The 24324-nt window shown below is 40.7% G+C and overlaps 2 protein-coding genes across 4 annotated transcripts in view; both read right to left on the reverse strand.

Moving 5' to 3' along the window:
- Positions 1-219: 219 nt before the first annotated feature.
- LOC311252361 (apoptosis facilitator Bcl-2-like protein 14) lies at positions 220-1694 on the reverse strand. The gene is made up of 3 exons (XM_084345445.1): positions 1503-1694; positions 965-1078; positions 220-866 (listed from the first exon to the last, which is right to left on the reverse strand). Exons 1-3 carry the CDS (start codon positions 1578-1580, stop codon positions 819-821), a joined length of 240 nt encoding a protein of 79 aa, XP_084201571.1. The 5' UTR covers positions 1581-1694; the 3' UTR covers positions 220-818.
- Positions 1695-5763: 4069 nt separating this feature from the next.
- Positions 5764-24324, reverse strand: part of LOC311252359 (diacylglycerol kinase iota-like) — a 74804-nt gene continuing 56243 nt past the window's right edge. For 2 of the 3 annotated variants that reach the window (XM_084345442.1, XM_084345440.1), the window contains exons 20-34: positions 24179-24265; positions 23206-23318; positions 21597-21659; positions 19833-19933; positions 19460-19539; positions 19140-19184; positions 18533-18602; positions 17959-17999; positions 17745-17869; positions 17442-17467; positions 11888-11925; positions 11511-11631; positions 10938-10983; positions 10714-10813; positions 5764-10255 (exon numbers count right to left, since the gene is read on the reverse strand). In XM_084345442.1, coding sequence (XP_084201568.1) covers positions 10148-10255; positions 10714-10813; positions 10938-10983; positions 11511-11631; positions 11888-11925; positions 17442-17467; positions 17745-17869; positions 17959-17999; positions 18533-18602; positions 19140-19184; positions 19460-19539; positions 19833-19933; positions 21597-21659; positions 23206-23318; positions 24179-24265 — 1164 coding nt within the window. In that variant the 3' untranslated portion in view covers positions 5764-10147. The remainder of the gene's footprint in view (positions 10256-10713; positions 10814-10937; positions 10984-11510; positions 11632-11887; positions 11926-17441; positions 17468-17744; positions 17870-17958; positions 18000-18532; positions 18603-19139; positions 19185-19459; positions 19540-19832; positions 19934-21596; positions 21660-23205; positions 23319-24178; positions 24266-24324) is intronic. The other variant, XM_084345441.1, reaches the window with a different exon arrangement.

Genomic DNA, 24324 nt, shown 5'->3' on the forward strand with positions numbered 1-24324 from the left:
TCAAATGGAGTTCATGACTGATTTGTTCTCGACACGTTTGTTCCTCCTCTGTCCACAAGATGGCGTCCTCTCTATTAAAATGTAAAGTTTCTTCTTCAGCAAAATCCAAGAACACAAAGGATGTGAACATTGTAAAAAAGTAAAGGTCTTTATTTCATTTTCTTTATATACATGGCAGTGATGATGTAGTTAATATTATATTATAATATTAATATTAAGACTTTATTTGCTGGTGAAAATCAAGTGTCTCATTTCTTTCATTCTGCTGCACAAACAAATGTTTTGATAAATAATGGGAATTAAGAACAAAATGGAAAACATCACTGGGCTTCAGAAATACAGCTTATTGTTTTAGTAATGTACTCGTGTGGTAAAATAAATAAAAAATATATATAAAAATCACAGTACAAAATATTTTTGTTAATATTGCATTCAAAAAAACATGAAAGGTACATCATAAAAAAAATTGCAACAAACTTGGCACATTGCTGAAAAAAATCATTGTCTTAAGAAAATAATATATTGCTTTTTTCTACCAAACTACAGCAGGAATTCTGCAGATTTAAGAAGTCTGCAGCTTCCCAACATAACATTTAAATCACATTACTGTAGTTCATTGGCTCAAACTGTTTTTTCTTTGGCTCTGGATCCCTGTAAGACTCAAGTCACACTGAAACATCACGCTTTAATATTTTTATAATGCATACAAATCCGTTAATGCTCATCAGGTCTTTCATGTGCATGTAAACTGTAATGGCAGAATATATATATATTGAAGCTGAAGGAACGGAGTGGCAGATTTCACCACTTCTTTCATTTCAATGGACTTCATCTTCATCCTCGTTGTCACTGTGAAAAGCTTCCTCCTGCCAAAGACAAGAAAATATCAGCATTAATTTGAAAAAGGCTTCAAAGAGCAGACTATTTTAAGAAGGTATTAACAAGGTGTGTGTGTTTGACGTACATATCCTCCCTCCTGCTGTGCCCAGGATGAATAATGATCCCGCAGATATCTGGCGCCATGATCGAGCATTCGGCTCATGGGCAGAGTGTTCACTGCTGACAGACGACTGGTGGCCTGCCGGAGAACAGAAACATGTTCAGCTATTAACCAAAACAGACCTTTAAAAAGAGAAATGACTCAACGAGGCCGTTTATATTCCAGCCAAATAAAGATACAGTCTGAACACATCAAGACAGGATTTCACTTTTAAGATGGTCACTAGAGCTGCAATGATGAGCAATAAATCGATCGAGGGAACATTGCCAACTTTTCTCGACAATCAATTTTGTTGTTTCAGTTGTTTTTCATTAAAAAATGTCAAACAGTTTCCGTTTCAAGCTTCTAAATGTGACGATTTGCTTTTCTTTCTTTCTCAATGAAAAGTCTTTGTTGGTTCGTCGTGAGGCGTTGTAGATGCTGCTTCATTCGTTGTCTTCCAGTATGAAATACTACATGGAATAAAAACAGTAAACCGTATAAACTGTAGAGCTGTTCTCACCTCGAGGGTCACAGCGATCTGGGTTTTGGGGGACGCTTGTGGTCCCAGAGTGTTGGGTTCAGTGTTAATGAGGCCCATCCTGATGAGAAGGGTCCTTACTAGCCTTTCAAAGAAACGGTAGTTCCAAAAGAGCTCTGCAGCGATGTTGGTATCTTTCAGCACCTGATGGAGACAAGAAACATCTTGTGTTTCATCACTGAGACAGATTTAATTAATACAGAGGAGATACCTGGCACCAGTTCACACTCTAAAATATGTCTTTTAAAAACGTTTGATGATATAAATGTAATTTAAACAAAAATATTAGGTTTTTTGGAGCAGAATTATTTTCACTACTGTAGATCAAAAACAGCCAGTAGCTGATAAATTATTTAAAAAAGTTGTACATTTGTGAAATTCAGACAGACATTCTGTCGAGAAACAGTCGACAGCTTGAAGCGCGTACGTCACCTCATGACGTGACGTCTTGCGTGATGACGTGGCTGTATGCAATATTTGCCGTTCATGTGAAAAAAGCTACTTATTTGCTCTATTTTTGAGTTTTTCTTGAGTTCTTCCGTTCAAAATCAATACAGTGATTAAAATATCGATTAAGAATGTGATCACATCAAGAGCAGAGTTCAACAAAGTGTAAAATGTAGTGAATTTCTTTGCTCTTTTCTATCTAGACGAAAGTGAAACTGAGAAATAGTGACACAGCAACAAAGTCAACAAAACAAAACAAAGCAGGGAGTTTCAACTTGATTTATTTTAAAATGATGGGATTACTCAAATGATGTTACAGCTGTACAGTCCGGTATGCTTTGTCATTATGCCTCAAATATATGTACAAGATTTTATTTTCTTCCCATGAACATTTCACGTTCATCACAAAGTTAACAGAGGGGGTTTTTTTCTTTGTGGTGACAGAAACTTCCAGAACAAAGTTAAACGTGTTTTGTTCTGACTCGTAAGTGACGCAGTTCTTTAATAAATGCTTTGTTTTGGCACTGAGCTGTGGCAGGAGAAACGAGGAAGTGTGAATTAAATAAAAAAAGACAAAGCTTACATTCTTATAGATATTTTTCCAAGCACAGTTAGTTATGAAATCAGGGTCGGGCTCCTAAAAATGGGTTAAAATGTCTTCAGTCTGAAGTCTTTAGAGAAACTGGGAACTTTTAAAAAGAAATAACCTACATTTTGATTTAGATTGAGCTGACAAAGAATTCTTCCTCTTTTACAACAGCTGTCTTCACAAACATCACGTGCAAACATGGCGTAATCATAACATGACTCACGAGTCATGGGAGACCTTCAGCCATCACAAACAGAATAAAAGGACCATATTAAAAGACCTTAAATTCAAGTTTGCAACCAGTGTCGATGGATTTCATTAAGCCTTGAATTTTTTTTTAGGAGTCACAAGTAAAAAAGGTAGAAAACTACGAGTGTAGAAACGTCTGTCCACCGTAGTTATCAGTGATTTTCATCCTTAAAGGGGCGATTTGTAGTTCAGAATTTCTAAAAATGGTCATCATACGAACTCAGAAATATTTATTTTGTCCATAACTCAATAAACAAGCTGTTCTCAGAGGAAAATAAGGTCCCAGAACACTGTTTGACCCTAGAAAGGTGGCGGGGTCCGCCACATATAAACAAAGTAAAACAGTGTGAAATTGTGTTTGTTTATTTAGTTTGTTGAGGCAGAAAAAACTACATAGTGCACCTTTAAGTTAGTTGCTTCACTTTAGCTTTGTGTGTATTGTTATTACGTACAAAGCTACGTGACGTTAGCGCGTCACTCAGTGTGGCACCAACGTTGCCAAACGACTGGAGTCAAAATCATTTTTGTGTTTTCTCTACATATGTCTCGCTCCATATCTCACCTATAAACCAGTTTCAGGCCCAACAGTGGCAAAAAAAGCTGTTTTGTTTGTATTTTTAATGGTATTTTAGAGTTTTTAACTTCCTGGAAACATTAAAAATGCTGATGAGTACAGTATTTGTCTCTAGTTTATGACGTTGCCATGGATGCATAAAAAGAAGAACATCGCCAGGGGAGTGTGTGAGTGGATTACTTTGCAAAGACTTGTTATTACGTGATAATGACATGAACTACTCATGATCTCGAGAAAACAACTACATTTTAACTTGTCATCACAGGAAAACGGAGGAATTATGTGTATATGTTTGATCCGTGACCATTCAGGGCGTCCATGCTCATTTCATTTCGCACAATTCTGCTTTTTCAATTCCATCTCTGTAAACAGTTTATGTTGTGTTGAAACAAATGATGAAATAGTCTCCACACGAGGTTACTTTAGTAGCTGCTCTGTAGCTTTTATTCAGGTTAGGAAATTGTAAATGTTTCTGTTCCTACACCTTCTGTTTCCAAGATAAAGAACGAGCTCAACCAACATTGATGGGAACTCCTTCAGACAAAGCACAAACTAAAAAACCCCTGGTAACTCAATCCAATGAGGAAGCTCCAGAGCAGCTGGACCACAGGTATGTTTGTCCTTTAAGGAAATACCCAGCGGTGACACATCGAGCTTGTGTTCGTCTTCACGGCTGCCTGATAAATCTCTCAGTCTCGTGTCACATTCACAGTTCTTCTACAGTAACGGGAGTGACAGTCTAACCATGTAAAAGTGAAATTTTAAAGTGATAATGAAACATAAAAAAAAACGTCAGGATACAGTGAACATGTTCCAGTACGCCTGGAAATGTGAGCTCGTCTAATGACCATCAGAATATATAAAGTTTACGACTGAAACATCACAACGAGCGGTAAAATATGATGCAGTGTGGATTTCTAAAGAGAGATTTCACTGTTTCTACTGGCAGAGGAGTCTCAAACCGTAAGTGACCTTGTAAAAACACTTACATAACTCAACACACCCTGTAATAACCACTGATAATGATTTACAGAGGGGAAGTTTCCACTCTGTGATTACTTAAACTAATAATATATTTTAAGTACTTGATTCACATTCAAGGCATCTTTCCAGACCTCGTATCACCATTTTAAAAATCAAGGTAAACAAATTTAAACCAAAAAAAAGAGACCATGATTCTTAAGGTTCCAGTTGTGAACTCTATCGTACGTTTTATTTTAGATGTTTTTTGTTGACTAAAAAGAGCCAAATCTACGGTATTACATAATCTATGGAGGACTGAAACTGCTGAAATGAAAAATAAAAATAAAGAAAAAAAAATAATTGGCTCAATATTGGTCATTAAATTTACCAAAACCTAAATTTATTTATAATTAAAAATGTGGCTTAAATTGATTTGTTTTAATTTGCTTCTGTAGTCATTTATCTTTAATCAATAGTTATTTAATTAATCCCCCAATTTATTTACTTTCATTTAATTTAGTAATCTTTTTTCCATTTATCCATTTTAAGTTGTTTTTATTTACGTATTTATTTCTGCATTCTTTTCCCTTTGCATCTTGAAAGATAATACATAAACAAATATGTAAATGAATAACAAATAAATAAATTCATACATTTAATTATTAATGCCTATATTTATTTATTGAGCCATTTATTTATTTATTTTATTTTGGATGTTGGCAGTTTCAGTCCTCCATAATGCTCACATGACTTCCTGTATATTACTGTCAGTGTGATGGCAGGAAAAATAGCTGTTTAAATGTAACTTTAATAGTTTGATAACGTCCATAAAAAGTGCAGAAAGTGAAAGTGAAATTTCTTTATCAACTTCCCTCTGCTGTTCAAACTGACCAGATGGTCTTAACTCCGCCCGTCCGGGTGAATCCACAGAGCTGAATCATCATATTGTACAAAGTTAATGACTGATCTTCGTTTGCCTGCGTACAATACGAGCCTGTGGTGCAGCAGTGGCTCTTTGATTTGCATTGTGATGTTTGATTTAGATTTTTGTGTCGTGCCATGAATTATATCATCAATATCATTTTGACCCAAGGTGCTGAAAACTTTATCTGGTGACAAGTGAAGTTAATGTTTGTGCAGGTACAGGTTTGTCTCCTGGTCAGCCTGGTCATCACTGAGCCTTTTAGGCTGTTGGTACATATCTGACTTCGTATGGGCGTGGGGACAACTTTCTGATGTTTGGAGTCAATGAGCAAATGTTCCTCACACCGTGGGGGAATCTGTAGTCAGCGTAAAAAACTGATTTCCTCATTATGTTAATATATTTTTAGATAAATGTTTTTTTGATTTAAGAAACAGCAACTTCCCGGTGTCGAGTTCTCGAACAATCTTTCAAACAGGAAATAAGGTCAGAGGCGACATTACAGCATCACATCTTCTTTTAACAAATTAATAAAATAAAACAAACAAACTTCAAGTAATTCCATCATCATCATCAGCAGAAAAATAAGAAGTACAAAAGCAGAAAAGAACAAAAAAAAAAAAACAACCTAAGAGAAAACTCAGGTAGAAATCATTTAAAACTAGAATAATTTAATAATTTAAACAACAATAATAATAATGCCATCCTTTATGCCATGACCAGAAAATAATCCCAAGGGAGGTAAGAAAATGCCATGCATAGCCAACGCTGATGAGAGACACAATTTAATACAAAGTTTCTACTCAATAAAAGAGTGATAAGAAGCGTGTGTGTGTGTGTGTGTGTGTGCGTGTGTGTGTGTGTGTCATTCAGAGCGGGCCGAGCTTAGAACCACAGTCACTTCATAGAAAATGTCATCACCATTCACAGAGAGTTCAGGCTGTCATTTACACACATTTCACATAAAGACACTCAGAGGAACGTCTCGGTGTCGGACGTCGACATTTGTAGCCATCGTAGAAATCCTGCGTCGTGGAGAAACAAATACTTGGACAGGAAAATCAAATCTGAGAGGCTTGAGGTGCAGCAGAGCATCAGGAATGTTGTAAACAAAAAACAAAGATTGTCATACGAGTTTAGGAATAAAAGGAAAAAAAAAAAACAATCGCATCATTGTTCTGCTTTTTTGTAAGAAAAGTAGATTTTTGTGTGTCGTTCCCAACTCATCAAAACTTTTGACGACGTGGGACCGACGCACAAAAATCAACTTTTCTTACAAATAGCACCTTTAATGCAGGTGCTGGAAAAGTAGAACATGAAGGAGCCTGTCCTGTAGATTGAAAATGAATGCAGCTTATCACGACCCATATTTACATTTCTTGTCTCGGCAGCGACCCCTAGTGGCTGTAGAAGTTATTACAGCTGCAACAGAGGACGTGAGGGGGAATGGTGTAAAGATCGACAAGTCCGCATAGAGAGGACCGCTGTTCATGTCTCATGTCAGAGTCAGAGTCAACAGTGCGTTATTTTAACTTACTAACGTAGGAAATGATGCAATGTGCATAATCTATTTACATAACATCGATATGTTGGTTACTGAAGTTTGAGGTATCGTAGCTATTTTACCCAAAACCACAATGTTTTCCTAAACTAAACCAAACTGCGACTGTACGACAAATGTCTGGTACACGTGCTGCAACAGTCATGTTGTTTTGGTAACGGTGATATATGTCGTTTTGGGCGTTATTGGCAATCGACAGAGTCTTACGAGGATGAGCTGTTTTTAAATGTGAAAACAAAGCAAAGTTTGACCTTTCATTTGCCTGACAAGCACTGTTTTATTCTAGCGGGTGTGACTGCAGATAAGCAGGGGAAGCTAAGTGATTCACATCTAGAAAAAAATTAAGTTGATTTATTATTACTGTACAAATGTTTTTCCCCTTTTTGAAAAAAAATATTTTACACCTTTTCTGCCCTCAAGGTTAAATATCCTTTTCCGTCTTTGATTTTACGGCATTTGTGAGATAAATGTGTTCCAATTTGTCTCTGTAATGAAAGAAAAAACAAACTTAATAAAATGCTTAAGCTTGAGGCTTAAGGTGCGTCGATATCTTCTCGAGCTTTCGGCCACATCATGGAAAGCCAAAAATGTTGCTTTCTGAAAGACTTCTGGTAAGTGGACCTCGATTGAGAAATTTTGTCTAACTGGAAAAGATGCTTTCCACTAAGAGGAAGTTAAAATAAATGCTCAGTTTCTTGCTCAGCTCTATGTTAAAATAAAGTTTGCCTTGAGCAAGTTTTGATAGTAAAGAAAAATGACCTGATGGAAACATCAAATGTAAGAAATCTTTGAGTAATACTGTGAGTCTGATGTCTCCATGTTAAAAATCCAGACTTCTACGATGGCTACATCTGACAAATGTTCAAATGTCCCCACAGATACTTGGGAAACAAATCCTACTTTATATATCAATTTAGTTTACAACAGGTTATATCAAAGAGACCTCACAGGGTTGTTTAAAAGTTCAATCCATCGACATACATGCACACAAAAGAAATTTAAAACAAAAAGAGCAAGACAATCATAAACCCAACCAGCACTGAAGTAAAATTGCACATTCAATACTCCTCGGTGCTAAATGGTCGACTATGTTAAAAACATTAATGTAATGTAAACGATTAATAGAGAAATGCAAAAAGACGTCATCTATTCATATTGCATTGAATATGGCTCAGATTTTTCTTTTTTTCTTGGATAAATGCTGCGCACACACACACATACACACACACACACACACACACACCAGACAGTCTGTAGTTGTGTACATGCTGAAAAGAGAAAGTGAAGTTTCTTCCTTCTCTTGCTGCTATACTGACTTCTCTCTTTTCAGCTTTGATATGGAAAGGGGAAAATTGTAACACACACACACACACACACACACACACACACACACACACACACACACACACACACACACACACACACAGCATGTGAAAAGCCTTGTCGGGTCAGGAGTACCAGACACACACTATCGTGGTGTGAAAAGTTTGAATATTTGTTTGTGTGACGGCTACCGCAGAGTCAGACGTTTAAAAATTAACAGGTTTGTGATTATGCTTAAAACGCCTGTTTTTTGAATGTAGTTTGGTGTGTCCTCTATGATCAACTAGCTGCACTCACCGCAGGATCAATTTTCTTGATCCTGGTGCTTTCTAAATAATGTGAAGTGGTTCAGTCAGTGATATGAGCTTCAGTTCTATTTGATTAAATCTGGGAAGCAACATTTTATTAAGACTTGATTTAATATAACTAAGAGTGTTTTTAGCATTTTAGTCCTGTGATTCTCTGGATTTGAGCAGCAACTGATGCTTGTTTTTAGTATCGATTTATCTGCCAGTTACTTTCTAAATTAATCGATTAATTGTTTGGTCTGTCACATATTTAATATAAATTTGTTTGTCTTCCACACCACATAATTTTAGTCCCAACTCTTCTGTAATGACTCAGAGGACGCTGTAATCAAAAATGAAAAGTTACACAAAGTTTTGATCATGTTTGATTATTTTCTATTTTCAATATTGTAACATATACCAATATATAAATGTCCTTATTAATATCTTAAAAAATATTTTTTAGCCGTCTCGCACAGTCCTGTTAGACCTTTTCCACTAAGATGATAATAAAAACTACACCTAAGTTAATTCTTGTTATGAAAGACAAATTTAAGTCCACATCATTATGTAACATCAGCTGTCAGCTGTCCAAAATCCTGCGACCAACGACAAGTCCAACACACGGTGGAATGAAACAGTAAAAACAGGAAACTGATGATTGTTGAATAAAATGAGTGAAATAAAACGTTTGAACCACACAGAGCAAAAAAAAATGGATGGTTACTTAATAAAACAGGTTGTTTTAGAAGTCACTAGAGGATTATTACTACTTGTTTTAGCATCTTTGTATATTTATGATTTTTTTAAAAGCACATTTTTCATGCTGTTCAGACGTTTTATGATCAAAGTTTAGGGCAAATGCTCCAAAACTTTTTGGCTTGTGACGCCTTAAAACAAATCGATATCCACTGGGAGCAGCTGTGATTCTTTCTCGAGGGGTATTCTTCATAAAAACTGTTTTATATGAGTTCCTGGTGTTTTATGTGAACATGTGAAGCATCTTGTCTTTCTTGTTTTAAAAAAAAAATAAGGTTATTTTCGTCACTTCCTGCCTTCTGCACTTAAACTAAAGTGAGTCATCTGAAAGACATTTTTGAGCTCTGTTGATCCGTCGATGGATAATGAAACATCATAAATTTAAAGCAATCTGTTTTGGGGATTAATGTGAAAACCAACCGCTGTGAGGGATCATTAGTTAAACAGATATGACACTACGTCAGTGCAATGTCTTTGGCACACAGGTTTTATGGGGTAAACACAGAAGCCTTTAGTACGTCCATCAGTTCAGAAATGAAACTTTGTTATATTGATTATTTTTCAAACACTTCTTACTGAGTAAATTCATTCTTAAAATATGAATTGTGACCAAAATAAACAACGTTTTCATGAACTCACGACCCGTGACGGCTGCTCAAAGTGCACTTGCATCCTGAACCGTTAAAAGTCCTACAATCAATCACTCAGTCGATCAATCAGCACAACCAATAAATAGAATATGAATAAATAAATACAAATAAATAGTTGACCATCAAAATCTCCACTGCAGTGCTGCTGTGAGCTGAAGCAGTTCACTCCTCTGCTGTGTCTCGTTCATCTCTGTGGAGACAACGGAGTCCGATTTCTTTTATTTTTTTTACACTTTTCTCTCTCGGATTCGTCTCCACTGCGAGTGTGTGAGTCCAGAGAGACAGAGTGAGTGTGTGTGAGCCTCAGACAGCCGTCTCCAAGTCTTCGTTGGTGGTAGAAGAAGGGTGTTGGGTGCTCAGGTAGGTGGCGAGCTCAGAGTCTCCCTCTGCTTGCTCCGCGGGAGTCTTCCCCTGGTGGAGACACACAGATGTTAATGTTTGAGAGGGGACATGGTCATTAAAATTAAAAAAATCATAAGGCTGAAATTGAAAATGATTGAGTTGACGAATTTAAATGTCTTGTTTTTTCTTGTTTTTGTAAACTGTAACTGTGAGGGCAAATGATCCCAGAACAAACAAACAAAGTGTCAGAGACGACTCAGGTTTCCTAAAACTCCCAGAAAATTCCTGCATCCACCTTCCACTAGCTCGGGACATCCCCCAAATAAAACGTGAACACGAGTCAAACCTGCTGACAACCTGTTGATCAACTTCATATTTCTGTTCTACGCAGTGGAGGACACACCCTGGCAGTCAGTGAGTGGATTTCTCTGTAGATCATTTACATGTCAGGCTGCTGCTCCGATATGACTCAGCAGGACTTACGGGAAACCTGTTTGTTTTCCAGTGAGCGTGCAGCGTGTGTTTACCTGGAAGTTGGTCTTCTCGAGCGACGCACCGGCCTCCACCAGCAATCGACACACGGCATGCTGCTTCTCTGAAGCCGCTTTGTGCAATGCAGTGTCTCCTCTACACACAAACACACAGAAGTTGTTATTAGAGCACAAGATTTCCTTTTACGGTAATCTGATTAAATCTACATTAACACATAAAACCACTGATGTTCCTTTAGAAAAAATAAAATGAAAAGTACCCAACATACTTCTCTCTGTCTGTCAAATCCAGAAGCACCTTAGAGCCTGAAGAGGAAGAAACAGACACAAACAGATTTGTTTGTAAGGACAAAACACAACAATGAGCAGAACCACAAATATCATCTTTGTCATTACACATATTCTTCTTCCTTGTCAAGATTACCCACAATGCAGCTTGCAGATTCAGGTGTGCTATGCTAGTAGTGGCTAATGTAGCTTCAAGCTATATTACTTGAGGCAAATCTTCAGATTTAAGCCACAAAAAGCTTTATGCAACTTCATATATGCAGCAGTTCTCCCCAAGACCTGGAAACTGACTTTGATGCGTAAAATCAGTGGAGTTGACCTTTAACAGTTAATGTTTGTCTACATTTTAAAAAAGTCGTCATTGTTGATAAAAAAAAAAAAAAACAAGGAACCCAAAATACCGCTATTGTAGAATTCCTGTTACTGTAAACAAAGCAGGCAGCTATTCTCAGAACAGAAGTGAGGAGGCTGTCTGAGCCGTTTGTTTACAGTAATAAACATGACCAATGACACATAAAGCACATTACACACATGCACATTCTCACCCTGTTGCAGTATGTAGCTGACCAGCTCTGTGTGTCCGTTCTGAGCAGCTATATGTAACGCTGAACAACCTCCAGAGTCTCTGACCAACAGGCTGACGCCTCGACGCACACACTCTGACAGCTGCAGACAGAAAACAGGGAAGTGGAATCAGGGTCCTACAGTACAATGACTGTACAGAGATTGAACGAACTGCCTTTATGCTGACTCATTTTTGGCTGAGCAGATTTATAAATGTCATGAAGGTGAGACTTGTTCTGTTGAGTCTTCATAAATCCCAGGAAAGTACCGCAGATACAAACAGATGAAACTGGTTTTAAATTACACAATCAAGGACAAACTGTGTGCGTCCGTCTGTTTGTGTGTGATTCAACTTTACCATAGAGAGGTCTCCGGTACTGGCAGCTTTCAGCAGGGCTGTATACACACAAACAGACAGAAATCATCGCATGAGATCACACTGCATAACAAGGCGTCGGTTCACTGATTTCTGCAGAATTCACACTTTCCACAGACACCTGTTTGTCTTCCCCTTCTTCTACAAATATCTGTGTTGAAATACAGCTGTTAGATTTGATGACCAACTCTGAGCAAAGTTCTGGGGACTTTTCACCAACGTTATTTATTATTTAACCAGATTTCTGCTTAGATTGTTAATCGTGTGTGTTTTAAGATAAAGGAAGTGAGAAAATAAACATTTGTTTGTTATCCCGCACTCGTGAAGGTTAAGTTTCACTTTCAAGTGGACTGGAGCAGACCGGCTTGAGACGGGAAACATGAAACGAGGGGTGAATCCTCATGGACCGGGGCAGCAGGAGGCGAAAGGTGACGGGGTTGATCCTTGAACAATCTTGAAGGGGCCAACAAAGCGTGGCGGCAATTTGTGAGACTCTACCCGCAGTGGCAGATCCCTTGTGGAGAGCCACACCCTCTGACCAACCTGATAGTTTGGGGCTGGACGACGATGCTGGTCTGCGTAGTGCTTCTGCCGTGCCACAGAGTGTTGAAGAGACGCACGAACGCGCCTCCAGGTAGCACGGCACCGCTGGATGAACTGAGCAGCAGAAGGCACCCCCACGTCTCTCTCCTGTTCTGGGAACAACGGCGGCTGATAGCCATACTGACACTCAAAAGGAGAGAAACCAGTGGATGCATTCTGTAAGGTGTTATAAGCATACACCAGTTGTTCGCTCCACGTGGTCCGGTTGGAGTGTCTGATTGGTGCGCTCAGTCTGAAACCCTGACGAAAGACTAGCCGAAGCACCCACAAAGGAAAGAAATGCTCTCCAGAAACGGGAAGCACACTGAGGACCTCGGTCAGACACAATGTCTTGGGGGAGGCTGTGGTAGCAAAAGACATGCTTGACTACAAGTTGGTCGGTCTCTAGGGCGGAAGGAAGCTTTGGGAGGGGGATGAAATGGGCTGCCTTTGAGAAGTCCTGTAATAAAATCCAGGGCCACATGAGACCAAGGGCGACTTGGGATAGGTAAAGACCGGAGCAGACCAGCAGGAGGCTGTTGTGATGTCTTGTTTCGGGCGCAAATAGTGCAAGCCGCCTCAAACTCGCTCACATCTCTCCCCATCTGGGGCCACCAGAATCTCCGTTTGAGAAAACCAAGAGTGCGACGAACACCAGGATGATTTGTGAAGCGTCAGGAGTGACCCCACTGAAGCACTTGTGATCGCACCCGCATCTGCCGAAACGTACCGACAGCCTGGGGGCCCCCCTCCTGGGTCTGGCTCCTGCTGTTGAGCCCCCTGAACCACAGTGTCAATCTCCCAGGTGAGTGGGGCAAGAATGCGAGTAAGGGGCACAATGGGCTCTGGAGAACTGTCACTACCTGAACACTCAAAATCGGCGAGATAGGGCATCTGGCTTCAGATTCTTCGAACCTGGACGGTAGGAAAGGTTGAAATCAAACCTGTTGAAAAACAGGGCCCAGCGAGCTTGGCGAGGATTTAGGCGTTTGGCCTGCTGGATATACGCCAGATTCTTATGGTCTGTCCAGACCTGAAACGGATGCTCGGAACCCTCAAGCCAACGGCACCACTCCTCTAAGGCCAACTTCACCGCAAGCAGCTCCTTGTTACCCACATCATAATTTGAGAATGCACACAGATGGAGCTTTTGGTCTTTTGGAGAACGTTGGGACAAAACTGCCCCAACTCCCACATCAGATGCATCAACCTCAACAACAAATGGTATCGAGGGGTCTGGGTGAATCAGGACCGGTGTGGTGGTAAACCTTCTCTTAAGCTCTGTAAATGCCTTCTCAGCCTCCGGGGACCAACGGAATCGTGAAAGGGGACCCTTTCCAAACGCTGAAATAGGGACAGCAATTGAACTAAAGCCCGTAATGAAACACCGATAAAAATTTGCGAACCCCAAAAAGCGCGGAACCCGTTTGACAGAGTCAGTTTGAGGCCACTCCTGCACCGCTTTGACCTTGCTTGGGTCCATTCTGACACTGTCCTGTGCCACCATGTACCCCAGAAACTTGACTGTGGGGGCATGGAAGACACATTTTTCTGCCTTAACAAAAAGTTGGTGCTCCAACAACTTCTGGAGAACCCTCTTAACATGAGACACATGCTCCAGATAGGATTTAGAAAAAAATCAGGATGTCATCCAAATACACGTAGACAAAATGTTCAAGCATCTCCCTGAAAACATCATTAACAAATGCCTGGAAAACTGGGGGGCATTCTAAAGTCCAAAGGGCATGACCAAATATTCGTAGTGCCCCCGTGGAGTGTTGAAAGACGTTTTCCACTCGTCCCCCTCTCGTATGTGCACAAGATTGTAGGCGTTCCTAAGGTCCAACTTTGTAAAGAAAGACGCACCCTGTAGCCGCTCAAATGCCGTTGACATGAGGGGGAGCGGGGAGCGTGTAGCGTTTAACGGTGATGCTATTTAGACCCCTGTAATCAATGCAGGGTCTAAGCCCCCCATCTTTCTTCCCTACAAAGAAAAACCGGCCCCAGCTGGAGATGTAGAGGGGCAAATGAAACCTGCAGCTAAAGCTTCATCAATATAGCTTGTCATAGCCAAGGTTTCAGGTCGTGATAATGAATACAGGCGGCCCCTTGGGGGTGTAGTGCCTGGGAGGAGATTGATGGAACAATCATAGGGCCTATGGGGAGGAAGGATGGAGGCCTTCTGTTTACTTCACTAAGTTCAGCATACTCTGCAGGAACCCCATTGGGAAGAAGAGACCCAGAGGACGAAGAATCGGAAGGAGTCAAGGACTCAAGAGCCCCAAGAGTCAGGGGATCACGGGTGAGATCTCCTGAACTGGGAGATTTTGAGGCAGAGGTGTTGGTGGCCGCGGGAAGCTCCAGACCCATAGGTTGGAGTTGAACAGAGTCTGATTCCATCATGTGAGATGCACAGTCTGGGCCCCAGCTCAGCACCTTCCCAGTCCTCCAATTGATGTGAGGGTTGTGTTCCTTGAGCCATGGGTGTCCCAGAATGAGGGGTAACTGAGGCGCATCAATAAGAAAAAACTTAATCTCTTCCGTGTGATTGCCAATGCGAATGAAAATCGGGCAGGTGACCCTCTCAACCCTACCCATACCCAAAGGTTGCCCATCCACTGAGGTGATTGCGAGTGGACAAGGAAGATCCAAAAATGAGTAATTTTAGATTTCGGGCCAGGGTTGAGTCCATAAAACTACCTGCTGCTCCTGAATCAACAAATGCAGAGAAGGTTCCCCAGTGTCCATCCCATAACAACTCAAAGGACAAAAAGGTGTGATTATTGGCCACAGGCGGGGAATTATTAAGACTCTGCAAGACCTCCCCATGGTCTGACGAGTCTACTCGTTTCCCTGCGTCTCGTTTTTCTGCACTGAAGGACACTGGCGGATGAAGTGGGCCACCCTCCCACAGTATAGACAAGCTCCACTGCTCATACGCCTCTGTCTCTCCACTGAAGTAAGCCGTGTGCATCCTATTTGCATGGGTTCCTGATCATTATTAAGGGATCCCTTAGGCAGGTTAGGTCTTTCATGAGGGATGTTAAGCTCCTCTGCCAGTGGGCGGGTGTACGTCTGTTTTCTCTCTCTGTTGCACTCACGGATTCTGTTGTCAATTCTAATTGCCAATGAGATTAAATCCTCAAGTGAATCTGGAACCTCACGGGAAGCGAGCTCATCCTTAACCTTCTCAGACAAAGCATGACTAAAAGTGCTTACCAGAGCCTCCCTGTTCCACCCTGATTCAGTAGCTAAAGTTCGGAATTGAATTGAAATTCTGCTACGCTTGAAGAGCCCTGACGTAACCTAAGAAGGCGTTTGGCTGCTTCCTGGCCACTTACATCGTGGTCGAACACCCTTCTCATCTCCGCCATGAAGAGGGCAGAGTCAGCGCAGACAGGAGTCTGCCTATCCCACAAGGCTGTAGCCCATGAAAGGGCTTTGTCTGAAAGAAGGGATATTATATATGCTACCCGGGCTCGGTCTGTGCTGAACATAGAGGGTTGTAACTCAAACACTAAACTAGATTGGGTGATAAATCCCTTACACCTCCCCGGATGCCCGTCATAGCGGGCTGGGGTTGCCAGCTTGGTCTCCTGAACTACAATAGGTCCATGAGGTGGAACTGGAGGTGCTTGGGGAGTTGCAAGGTTTGGTGCTTGTACTTGGGTTGGGGCTGGTCCAGGTGTCTGTAAACATGCAAGTATCTCCCTAAGCATATTATCATGAGAGACCTGTTGGAGTCGCAACAAACTCTCCAGCACCCCAAATTAGACACTGGGAAACAGGCAATTGACAACAAATACACACACAGCTCTGAGTTGGTATTATAGAAACACCGACAACTGGAGAAGCTACAGGGAGAACCTCTCACTATTTCTGAAGGTGAGATAATGAGTCAGCACAGGGCACTGGAGACTCAGGGTATATGAAAACTCCCCACACCTGGGCTTAATCACAGCCAATCAGTGCCACACACACCTGATTGCAGTGAGTTGATTCTCTCACTCTCACAGAGCAAGATTGAGTGCCCTCACAGTTAGAATTGAACCAACAAAACAATGAAACAAACTTGACTTAAAATGAAACGTATGAAGTTACAAACAGGCAGAATAAGAAAATACAACAAGAGAAAATCAAATCCAAGCGTTTCAATCTCAGAGTGTGTTACTGTATATTTCTAGTGTTGTAGTGTTGTTTGCTGCTGCAGGTGTCAAAATTGAAAGTGGATAAACAGCAAACATGTCAAAACATGTGAGGATGAGATGAGGAACAACTTCATTAAACCGGTGAATCCCAGGAATCACAGGGACTTATTTTGGACGTGAGACCAGGTGGCCACGCCACCACAGTAAACATCTGGAAACTTCTACAGCTTTTCCAGAACACGTCTCCAGAGACATTATTGTTCTAATCATCAAAGGGCTGAACGTGGTGATTTGTAAAACTGAAACCTGTTCGGATTATATTTAGCAAGCTGCTTCAAACTGTAACTTTTGACTTTGCATGACCAGACATCCTTTGATTGGACGGTTTGTTATAGACATGATTAGTATGAAGCTATGAATATGAGCTGCTCGCCTCGGGACGACGCTACAGAATATTCCTCGCAAAGAAAAAGATCTGCAAGTAGAATTTTGTCCTGTTAGTGTGATGTTTTTTTAACCTTGTGCACATGTTTGTGTTTATATTTTCCCATGAGACGAAAGACCATTTTCTTGCTTCGGCTGGACAATAAAGTTATTCTATTTTAGCCAAAACAATAAAGCAATCCGGCATCTTTTCTTGATAAAAGTGCAACTTATTAACCAGGAAATATTTAAAAATATCTCACTGAAAAGTATGAGAGGCTTCACTTACAGGTTTTAAAGTGATTAAACTACAGCCAGAAATCAGTTTTTATACATTTATGTGTGCTAAGGTGTGTGTGTGTGTGTGTGTGTGTGTGTTCTACCTTGTTCCTCAGATGTCAAGGGAGTCCTGGAAAAATAAATTAAAGAGGAAATTAAGAATGTGATTGATAGTTCAATACTGCAAACAGGGATTATTTGGTAACAATTTATAATAACCATCATTAATAAACGGTACATTTATAGTAAATTGAGCTTTGGTTAATAGTTATGTCACTGCTAACAAACAATGAAATTACTTATATACTATTTATTACAGTCAGGTCTCCCTTGCAAAAGAGGATTTTAACCTGGTTAAATAAAGGCTCTAAAAAAAGTGTGTGTGTCTCCTTTATCTGCTGACGTACCCAGCAGTAGGTTCCACCACCAGATCAGGCATCCCCGTGGACACTGCCTGATTCACCATAGGTCCCTCGTGGTCCAGGATAAACACCTCGTCCTGACAAATTTCTGTCACAAAGTGGAGGTGCTCCTACAAAAGCACAGAAGAGAGGCATGTAAGTATACGAGCAGACAAACGTTTCAGTCAAAATCAAGTGTTATTTTAGCCAAAGTGTTTACCTGAGCCTTGTCGATGCGATAGAAGCGGTCAGCTGATGTGGCTGCAGAGCAGAGACGTACATGTGAACAAGGAAACACTTTTACTGTTGCTTGAAATTAACTCTGAATTATCTACTAATTTGTCTCATTTATTAAGTTTTACTTTTTGTTAAAGCACTTTGTAAAAGTTGAGAGCCCTGAGAGGCAAGTGAGGAAAATGGAAGACGAGACAGTGATGTTGCAAAATATGCTCACAGACAATATATGTACTTATACTAAAGTAAAACTTGCTTGGACGAAAACATTAATTAGAACGTGTGGTGGTGGTGCACATCAGCCTCTTGTGGCTGAAATTAGTGTTACAAAAATCTGGTTATTGTTGTTGGGGTTGCTGATCTTGGTGTTGTACAGTAAATATGCATTGTCTATATGTGTATAGCTAACTCTAGCACAGCTAAGAGGCTGTGCACAATCCCTGTCAAACGAACAGATAAATAATTTTCTCAATCAAGGTAGTCTGACCGACAACTGCGTTTATGTCCATCGTTTTCATTTCTTATTTCTGTCAGCATGTGTCAGGGCTTCAATCACTCACAATCCAAGAAGCTCCAGTTGGGAGAGAGTCTACTGGTTGAACTGGTCCTGGGGACGCCTCTGCACTCGTCCTGGAGACAAAGAGACGGACACTGTGATCTTCATCATCCGTTCACTGAGCAATAAAACTGAATATTATAAAGTTAACATGGGGTTTATTTGAAGAGAGAAGAAGCAAAAAGAGAGAAATCCAGACAGAGATTAAGTGTTTTTGTTTTGAGCAGTCGAACAATTAATAGCAAGACAGAGACAATTAAGACAATGAGGCAGCGTGTAGCTTGGTTTAAATTAGTTTTAGACCGAATCAGTTTATATCTTAAATGTCCAGAAACATTTTCTTTACTCAACATGGGTGTCAGTCTGTATTAGACCATATTTAGCTAGTTTTTACAGTTGAATTCCTCATTTTAAAGGGTGTAGTGTAACCAAAAAGGTATTTTTCTATCATTGCAAGAAGAACATTCTGGGAAAAAGTCTTTAAAATCATGACACAGATTGTATAAGGTCAGACTGAGAGATTTTTAAAAATGTAGCAAGTAGCTTCTAAGTTCTCCAAAACTAATAATAACCCAACTTTTCCTGCAGTGAGACACCCAAAAGTCATATACCTGGTAGTGCACTCTGTGGCCAGTAGATGGCGCCTGGTGTAAGTCCTAGCAAGCACAGCAGACAGGTTTCAAGGTTAACAAACAGCCAAAGCATTTACATCAAAAACTTGCATGGATGTTAGCTCGGCTAGCAAAGGTTTCCCACATAAGACAGACAGCTCTGCATTCCCGCTGGTGCTGGTTGCATATCCATCTATAAATAACTGGTGGAGAGATGACGCTGCAAGCATCATGAAATAATGATGACGAGGAAGAACCAGAGGAAGGGAGAGAGAAAGAAGAACATTAAAGTAATGGTAAAGCTAAAGGGGAAAACTTGCCTCTTGTAATCTGTCGATATAGAGTCGGCATGTCTCAAGGTCACAGTCGCCCCTCACCACCACGATGCCCACTGGGATGGCTGGAAGACACAAACAGGTTGAGAGGGAACTTATTGTGAGTGACCACTTTCACAAACAAGCCAAAAAATACGGGTTATTGACCACATCTTATGATCGGTGATACAAAAACCGTAGTTTCGTCAGAGGACAGTGTGATAGGCTACGTTACACTGTTTTCTTTTCTGTTTTCTTAAAAAATGTGCTGTTTTACATGAACCTTGTCTCAGGCGATACTTCTAAATGCACATAAAATAGATTACTTGAAACACGGCTACCATCAAGTTTCTTTGATTCAGAGAAAACAGAGCCTTACAGATGTCTCGTAGTCGTTCTTTGTCGTACTGCAGTCGGTCGTACTCCTGCAGGCTGATCCGATTCACCCGGAGACGCAGGCGATCCGGAACCGCGTGAGGGCTGGAAAAAGAACCACACACACAAGTGCATGTACGTGCACACACACAGTTCATACATTCCCCAACATACAACAGTAAGGACATGTATATACATACATGCACACACAGACACGCATAGACACGCAAGTCACAAACTAAATCTGAGCTTTTGCAACATAAAGACACTTCTAGTTTTGTAATTCAGCGCATTTTAAAAAATAACTGGAAGTTTGCAAAGAATAATAAAAGTAATAAAATCTGCCTGTGGTAGCAAAGATAGATCAATATAGACTATGCAATCCTTCTGCGACACAACCCTGATTTTAAGTTTGAGTTTGAGGTGGGCAAACACATTTTAAAGTGAATGTTTTTGTGGGTATTGCCTTCAGCGTGAATCAAAGAATATTGACGTCAGAAACACGGTGGGCGATAAGAAAAAATATAATGAGAAAACACTGTTGGCAAAATAACCCATCTTCCCAGCCTCAAAAGCTCAAAGCCTTACCTGCAAAGGAACGAAACGGGAGTAATGTGCATAAAATTTACATTGTTTTGGTTTTCTCACTCAGAGCTTAAGCAAAATTACAAAAAAAACAGCTTTTCTGGGGGAGGGCATGGACATCAAGTGAGAGCAAAGGAATGGTGCAGGTCTAATCAGAGCACAGCTCAGGGTAAAGTTAAAGGTAAAAGGACTACAGCAGGAAAAACATCAAGACGAGGCAGAAGCACAATTAGAGGTGGAAGGCTTCAGCATGCAGCCATACAGTCTCTCTCTCTGTCAGTCTCTCTCTTAGTCCACATATATATTATAACTTAACACACACACAACAGAAACATTCAACACGCTACAATTCAACTTGGGTTCGACCAACATGAGTTTTTGAAGGCAACACTGGCACAAATTTGTCTTGGACTTCTGATCTGAAGCCGTTTACCGACGGAGGAGAGCTCAGAGATTACTTTTTAATTTTAGGGATAAGAAGTTGATTTATCTTCACTCCTATTTATCAACCTGACTGCAGCAGTGATCCACGGATGTGACCTCCACTGTCGGATGTGTATGTTCTGTAATGTTGACTGCTGACTGGACTTCATGAACATAACGTTATAGAGAGAAGAGGGGGAAAGAAGAGAGAACCAGAGTCTCTGGTGAGTGCTGAGTTCAGTCATTGACTTGAATGCAAATACACGGGTATTAGCTTACAACTTATGTACAGTAAAGTAAATTAATCTGGCTGTTTGTGGTGAATAAACACAAATGATCCTGCAGTGAAACTCGCTCTGCTGGTGGTGAACACACCATTAAAATCGGACGTGACTCGAGGTAATGTTTTAAAGTTTATTTCACGTTACGAACTCTTACCAAAAAGCTACCATTTTGTCAAAAACACTACGAACTGTGTGTACAGGTCCATTGTCTGTGTGTATTCTAATAAAAACTTTAATTAGTAATGTGAAGATGTGGAAAATGGGGACTTTCATCACTGTAAATGCCTTTTATGTAAAGTGTTGGTTTCTGTCATTCATCATAAACACTGACTGGTTTCAATGTCATCAAATCAATTATTGATCGAACCCGAGACGAAACATGACACAACGACACCAACGACTCATTTACTCACACAGAGACGTACAGACATACATACAGTGACATACAGTGACATACAGAGGGCTGAGGTACTTACACAGAGAAGGAGTCTGGGGGAGCAGAGAGGCGGCGCAGATCAGCTGCACACACCTTCTGAATACTACCGCCGCACACACCCAAACACACACACAGAAGAGAGGAGGGATGTATGGCGGAGAGGAGGAGGAGGAGGAGGAGGGAGAGTGATGGAGAGAGGAGATGAGAGGAGGGAGTGTAGAGGAGAGGAAGAAAGAAAAGTGAGGTGAGACAAGAAGATAAAAGAGAAGAAGAGAGTGGAGGAGAGAAGCAAAGAAAGAGGGGAGAGAAGAGGAGAGGAGAGAGACAAGGAAAAGCAGGAAAGATGAGGAAGAGGCAAGGAGAGGAGAGGAGATGAGAAGCAGGGAGGAAAAAGGAAACAAGACAAGGAAATGTTGTAAGGTAAGGAGAGAAGAAGGATGGAGAAGGAGAGGAGATGAGGAGGAGGAGAGTAGGAGAGAAGAGAGGAGAAACAGAGGAAAGGAGAGAGGAGAGAAAACGAGAAAAAGAGAGGAGAGAAGACAACATTGGGAGGAAAAGATTAAAGATTTGGAGGAGTAAGGGAGAGGAGACAAGGAGAGAATGAGGTAAGGAAACAGGAGGAGAGAGAGGGAGGAGACAAGGAAAAGAGAGAGGAGGGGAGAGGAAACATTGGGATGAAAAGATTAAAGACGAGGAGGAGACAAGGAGAGGACTCAAGGAAAAGAGGGAAAGAAAACAAGGTCAGAAGAAAGATGGAGAAGGAGATGAGATAAGGAGCAGAGGAGGAGAAAAAAGAGGAGAATAGAAGAAAATGAAACCAGGAGAGGAGAGAAAGGAAAGGATCAGTGGTGAGGAGGAGTGAAGGAGAATAAAAAGGGAAGAGAAAATGAGGAAATGAAATGAACCAGAGGAGAGGACGGAAACAAAGGACGGGGAGAAGGAAATGAAAATAATAAATAATCAAAGAGTCCAGGCATGTTTTTGGCAAAAAAGAAGAGGAGGTGACAGGAGGAGGTGACAGGAGTAGGGACAGACGGAGAGAAGCCCAGTGGTAAGTAGACAAACATTGATAGCACAGTAGCAGAGCAGTACATCAAGCAGAGACACTAGTTACTGCAGCTACAGCGAGTACTTCAGTACTACTCTTCTCTATTTAACTCTCATGCAAACATTTACTGTTGCCTGATAACTTTAACACACAGTTAAATATCACATATATACACAGAGATATACATGAAGAGTTATTAGTGCTACAAAGACGGAGGTGGTGGAGGGTTAGTAGCCACAAAATGTCAGATGTAAACTGTTTTATCTCTGAAAGGAATCAATAAACATCTCATCTCCTTCTTCTTCTTCTTCTTCTTCTTCTCTCGGGTGAACCACACAGTATTACATGTCAGTGTGTCACTGGAGAGATCCCTCCCTGGTGCGTTTGTTTGGATTAATATGAGTGGACAACACAGATATCTCGACATTGATTGTGGTTTTTGGCGAGCTGAAGAGAGATGTGGGACATTGAGAGGAGTGAATGTCAGCTCCCACTAAACAGATTGTATGACTCACTCACAGTGCAACCCGGGCTTTTACAACACTGCTGGCCTAGTTCCTCTGTCTGTACTTGTGTGTGTGTGTGTGTGTGTGTGACTCACTCGTTGAGCAGGGGCACAGAGGTGCGCCTCTTGCTCTTCTGGACCATGTTGGCCTGGTTACGTAGGGAGATGCGAAGAGTGGAGGGAGCGAGTCGACACGGCTCACCGTCCACCTACGTACACAAAAAGACACAAGGATCATGGTCAAAAAATAGAAATTAATAATTAAGCAGACCATAAAATATTGCAGTTGTTGGTGTTAGCTGACAGGCAGGATGAGGCAATGATGATTCAATATCAGTGTCAAAACAACACCTATATAAAAAACTTTCTGGGTTCCATAGTTTCAGGAATAATCAGCAAGTTTGAAACAATTTTTCAGAGAAAGAAATGGTAAAAACACGATCAAGAGATATCATTATTTATCTTCAAAAGAACGAAAGAAAGCCTGAGGTGAAGCAGACGGAAACATTAAAGCTATATGGTAGGAATGGCAGATTTAAGGGTCACCTTGAAGAGAAATGTCTATTTAATGTTTTATTGTTTATCATCAAAATTTAAAGGTTCCCTCAGGAGTTTTAGGCCTCTCACAGTGCCATGGAGTTGTTTCTCATCAATGCCGGGTACAAGACAAAAGAAAATGTGCAAGCAAAGGCAAAGAAGAAGAAGACTAAAGGTAAAATAGTGATGTAAACAATGCTGGATTTACTTTATATACTATAATACCACAGGAAATGTTACAAGGCAGAACTAGGCACTAACTACTGATATTTGATTTTGTCTTCTCAAAAGTACTTTTATTAAGTATTTCTGAGGAGATTTAAACATATTTGGATATTGGAGTCTTGTAAGTCCATGTTGGATGGTCATGTATAACACAATAAAAAACATAAACCAATAACTAACACACATTTCAATACTTTTAACACGTATTTATTTGTTAAAATATATAATCTGTGTGTAATAATAATAATACAGTTAATGCAGTCACTGCAGTGAAAGGGAGGCTGGTGGGGGGAGTGTGTGTGCTCACCTGAACAGGTACGGTCTTGAAGGTAGTAAGAACGACTTCTCTGCACTGGTGCAACCTCTCTCCGTGACCGCCGACCTGTAGCGCTGCCTGGTGGACAAAAGGGAGACTTACAACAACAGGAGGCAGAGTAAGACAATCCCATTAAA

The sequence above is a fragment of the Pagrus pagrus genome, assembly GCF_965226575.1.
Source record: "Pagrus pagrus genome assembly, chromosome: 23".
Taxonomy (NCBI): domain Eukaryota; kingdom Metazoa; phylum Chordata; class Actinopteri; order Spariformes; family Sparidae; genus Pagrus; species Pagrus pagrus.

Bases quoted from the DNA above. Each gene is read 5' to 3' on its own strand.
- LOC311252361 (XM_084345445.1), bottom strand. From the start codon at position 1,580: ATGGGCCTCATTAACACTGAACCCAACACTCTGGGACCACAAGCGTCC. The intron at 1,079-1,502 runs GTGAGAACAGCT...GTTCTCCGGCAG, and splicing joins AGATCGCTGTGACCCTCGAG to GCCACCAGTCGTCTGTCAGC. The intron at 867-964 runs GTACGTCAAACA...TGTCTTTGGCAG, and splicing joins CACAGCAGGAGGGAGGATAT to GAGGAAGCTTTTCACAGTGA.